General features: G+C 60.3%; 1 protein-coding gene across 1 annotated transcript in view; it reads left to right on the plus strand.

Moving 5' to 3' along the window:
• Positions 1–1,037: 1,037 nt before the first annotated feature.
• Positions 1,038–2,739, plus strand: part of AHNAK (AHNAK nucleoprotein) — an 18,585-nt gene continuing 16,883 nt past the window's right edge. The window contains exons 1-2 of the mRNA XM_007462157.1: positions 1,038–1,194; positions 1,612–1,799. Coding sequence (XP_007462219.1) covers positions 1,038–1,194; positions 1,612–1,799 — 345 coding nt within the window. The remainder of the gene's footprint in view (positions 1,195–1,611; positions 1,800–2,739) is intronic.

A 2,739-nucleotide genomic window follows, 5' to 3' on the forward strand; every position in this document is an offset into this window, starting at 1 on the left:
TGACCCGGAGTCACTCCCCGTCAGCCACTGGGGGAGGGAGGGCACCACCAGCCCTGCTTGCAGGTTGCCAGTGGCCCCCAGTGCCGGAGAGTCTCAGGAGGGGTCTCGCACAGGTTAGAGCTGCAGGCCTGATACGGCATTGGAGGAAGAGTTACAGGCTCAGAGCCCGATCATAGATGCTCTCTCACGGTGCACCGCCGGCCAGCTGGCCTCTCCGAATCTCGGTTTCCCCACCTGCACTATGGGGGCTGAAGCTGTTACAAAGGACCTAATGAGAATGGGGTTGTTGGGAGGCTCCGATGGGCCAGAGCTTTTCTCACATGCTTTCTCTCGCTCCTTCAGTCCTCATGGGAATTCTTTATTGTCTCCATTTTCTCAGATGAGGAAATGGAGGTTCAGAGAAGTTAAGTGACTTGGCCCAGGTCACACAGCCGGGAGGATGCAGAGCCAGGATTTGAATCTGAGTCTGGCCTCTTCCAAACCCCCTTGCTGTGATCCCAGGCTGGAGAGTATTGTGTGAATGGAGCTGATGACAGTAGCGGGGTTGGGGGTTTGATTTGGCCCGGGGGGCAAAACATCCAGCCCTCTCTAGCACAGCAGCTGGTCGGGGTTTCGACAAGCCGAGTGCTGAGTGTGAGCCCCATTGTGATGCTCTCCCCAGGCTGTGCGACCGAGATTCCCACGAGAGAGACACTCCGAGGAGAGGAGAGAAGAGAAGGAGGGGCGGGCTCCCGGCAAAGCATCGGCTCCTGAACCAAGTCCTGCGAAGGTCTGTAGGCGGGAGGGTAACGAGGGCAGTGCAGGTGAGAGGACGGGGAGGGTAGGGACCCGGGGAGGCACGTGCTATCGGGAGGCAGGGCCGGGGGGGGACAGGACGAGGGGCTGGTTGCTTCCGCTGTGGCTGTGTCCACCGTCCACATTGGGAGCCCGCCCATAGTGGAGGCAGGCACCTCGGAGACAGTGCCCCACGCCCAGGGGGATCCCTGGCTTCCCCATCCCCTCACGCCCCCACTGCCCCATTTCCTTACCTCATCCAGATGGAGAAGGAGGAAGAGACGACCCGGGAGCTGCTGCTGCCCAACTGGCAGGGCAGCGGCTCCCACGGACTGACCATCACCCAGAGGGACGACGGCGTCTTTGTGCAGGAGGTGATGCAGAACTCCCCTGCGGCCCGCACTGGGGTGGTCAAGGAGGGTGAGTCACCTCGGGGTGCGGGCTGCTGCTGGGGCGGGGAGGGGGAGGGTGCTGGAGGGAAAGGCAGGGGCAGCACAAGCGGGTGGGTGGTTGTGGAGGGCTGGGTCCCAGTGGCATCAGGATGGCCGGTACCTAAGCCCTGCCGTCCCCTGCCCGCTCTCTATCCCTGGTTCCCTCAGTCCTCGCGGGAGGTGGTCCTGAGGGCTGGTGGACGTGCCGTCCTCTGTTCCGACTCCACCACCCATGAGCTCTGCCACTTGGGGCAAATTAGTTGGCCTCTCTGCCTCAGTTTCCTCATCTCTACAATGGGTGTTACCACACCTGCACGTCAGTCCGAGGGCCCGGCACAGAGTGGTTGTGTGTTGTTTCCCCGAGACCCTGGGTGGTCTTACCCGCTTCCTGCTCCTCCCTGCTCAGGGGACCAGATTGTAGGTGCCACCATCTACTTTGACAACCTGCAGTCGGGAGAGGTGACCCAGCTGCTGAACACCATGGGGCACCACACCGTGGGCCTGAAGCTGCATCGCAAGGGGGACCGTTCCCCTGAGCCTGGCCAGACCTGGACCCACGAAGTCTTCAGCTCCCACAGCTCTGAGGTGGTTCTGGTGAGTGCCTGGCTGGCCGGCCGTGCCCTTAGCTCCCCCGACCACGCCGACGGGCTGGTCCCCCTTCCTGAGCCTCTGTCCGCCCGCTGGACCGCTTGTCCTTCCTGGCTTCTCTCCTGCTCTCACCCTCTGCCCTCTGTAGAGCCAGCCTGTTTCTCCTTTGCACGTGTGGCTTCCGCTAAAAGTCTTCTGTCAGTCTCTTCCAAGGGTCTCTGCCTGGGGTCCCACTCATTGGTCTGTTCCTTGGTGCCAGGAGGAAGTTGGCTGCTTTGCAAGCATCTTTGAAATGATTTCACAGGTGCCCAGTTCTGCCTCACAGACATCATTTTTCTACTTCCGGGGGGCCTGGACTCATCTGTGAGTCAGAGGCTGGGCAGCAGAGTGCCTGAGGGACAGTTCTCTGCTGCTTCTGATGGCTTGTTTATTTAACAAATAATGAGTCCTCAAAGTGGAAGTGTTAACCCCGGCACAACCAGGCTCAACAAATGCTTTCCGAAGGGTCCCTGGGAGGATTCCCCTCCAGATTAAATAAACAAGCCAGGCAGTTGAGAGGCAAGAGGTGAGAGCTGAAGGTCCAGTCAACACGGAGCTAGTCACCAGGAGGTGTCCATGAGACCTGCTGGGCTGATTCGAATCTAGAATTGATTGTAAATCCTCCTCCCAGACTCCGCTGTCCAGGAGTCTACCTGTCCCCACTCCCCCATGGCTTTTGCTTACCAGAGATTCCCCAAGTAATTTCTGTTTTCCTCCTGTGGTGTGGCTGTCAGCCCCTCTCTTCAGTCCCCTGTGCTGTGTCCCAGGAGGCTCCGGGGGCCTCCCTTATGGTCCCGGCTTCTTTGGGAAACAGGCAACCATGCTGTGGGCTGGGCTGCGGCCAGGCGGCTGTCACTCACACAGACTCTGCTGCAACCTGTGGGGGGGGGGGGGGGGGGGGGTTGTG

Source organism: Lipotes vexillifer, unplaced genomic scaffold (assembly GCF_000442215.2).
Source record: "Lipotes vexillifer unplaced genomic scaffold, Lipotes_vexillifer_v1.1 scaffold1129, whole genome shotgun sequence".
NCBI classification, from domain to species: domain Eukaryota; kingdom Metazoa; phylum Chordata; class Mammalia; order Artiodactyla; family Lipotidae; genus Lipotes; species Lipotes vexillifer.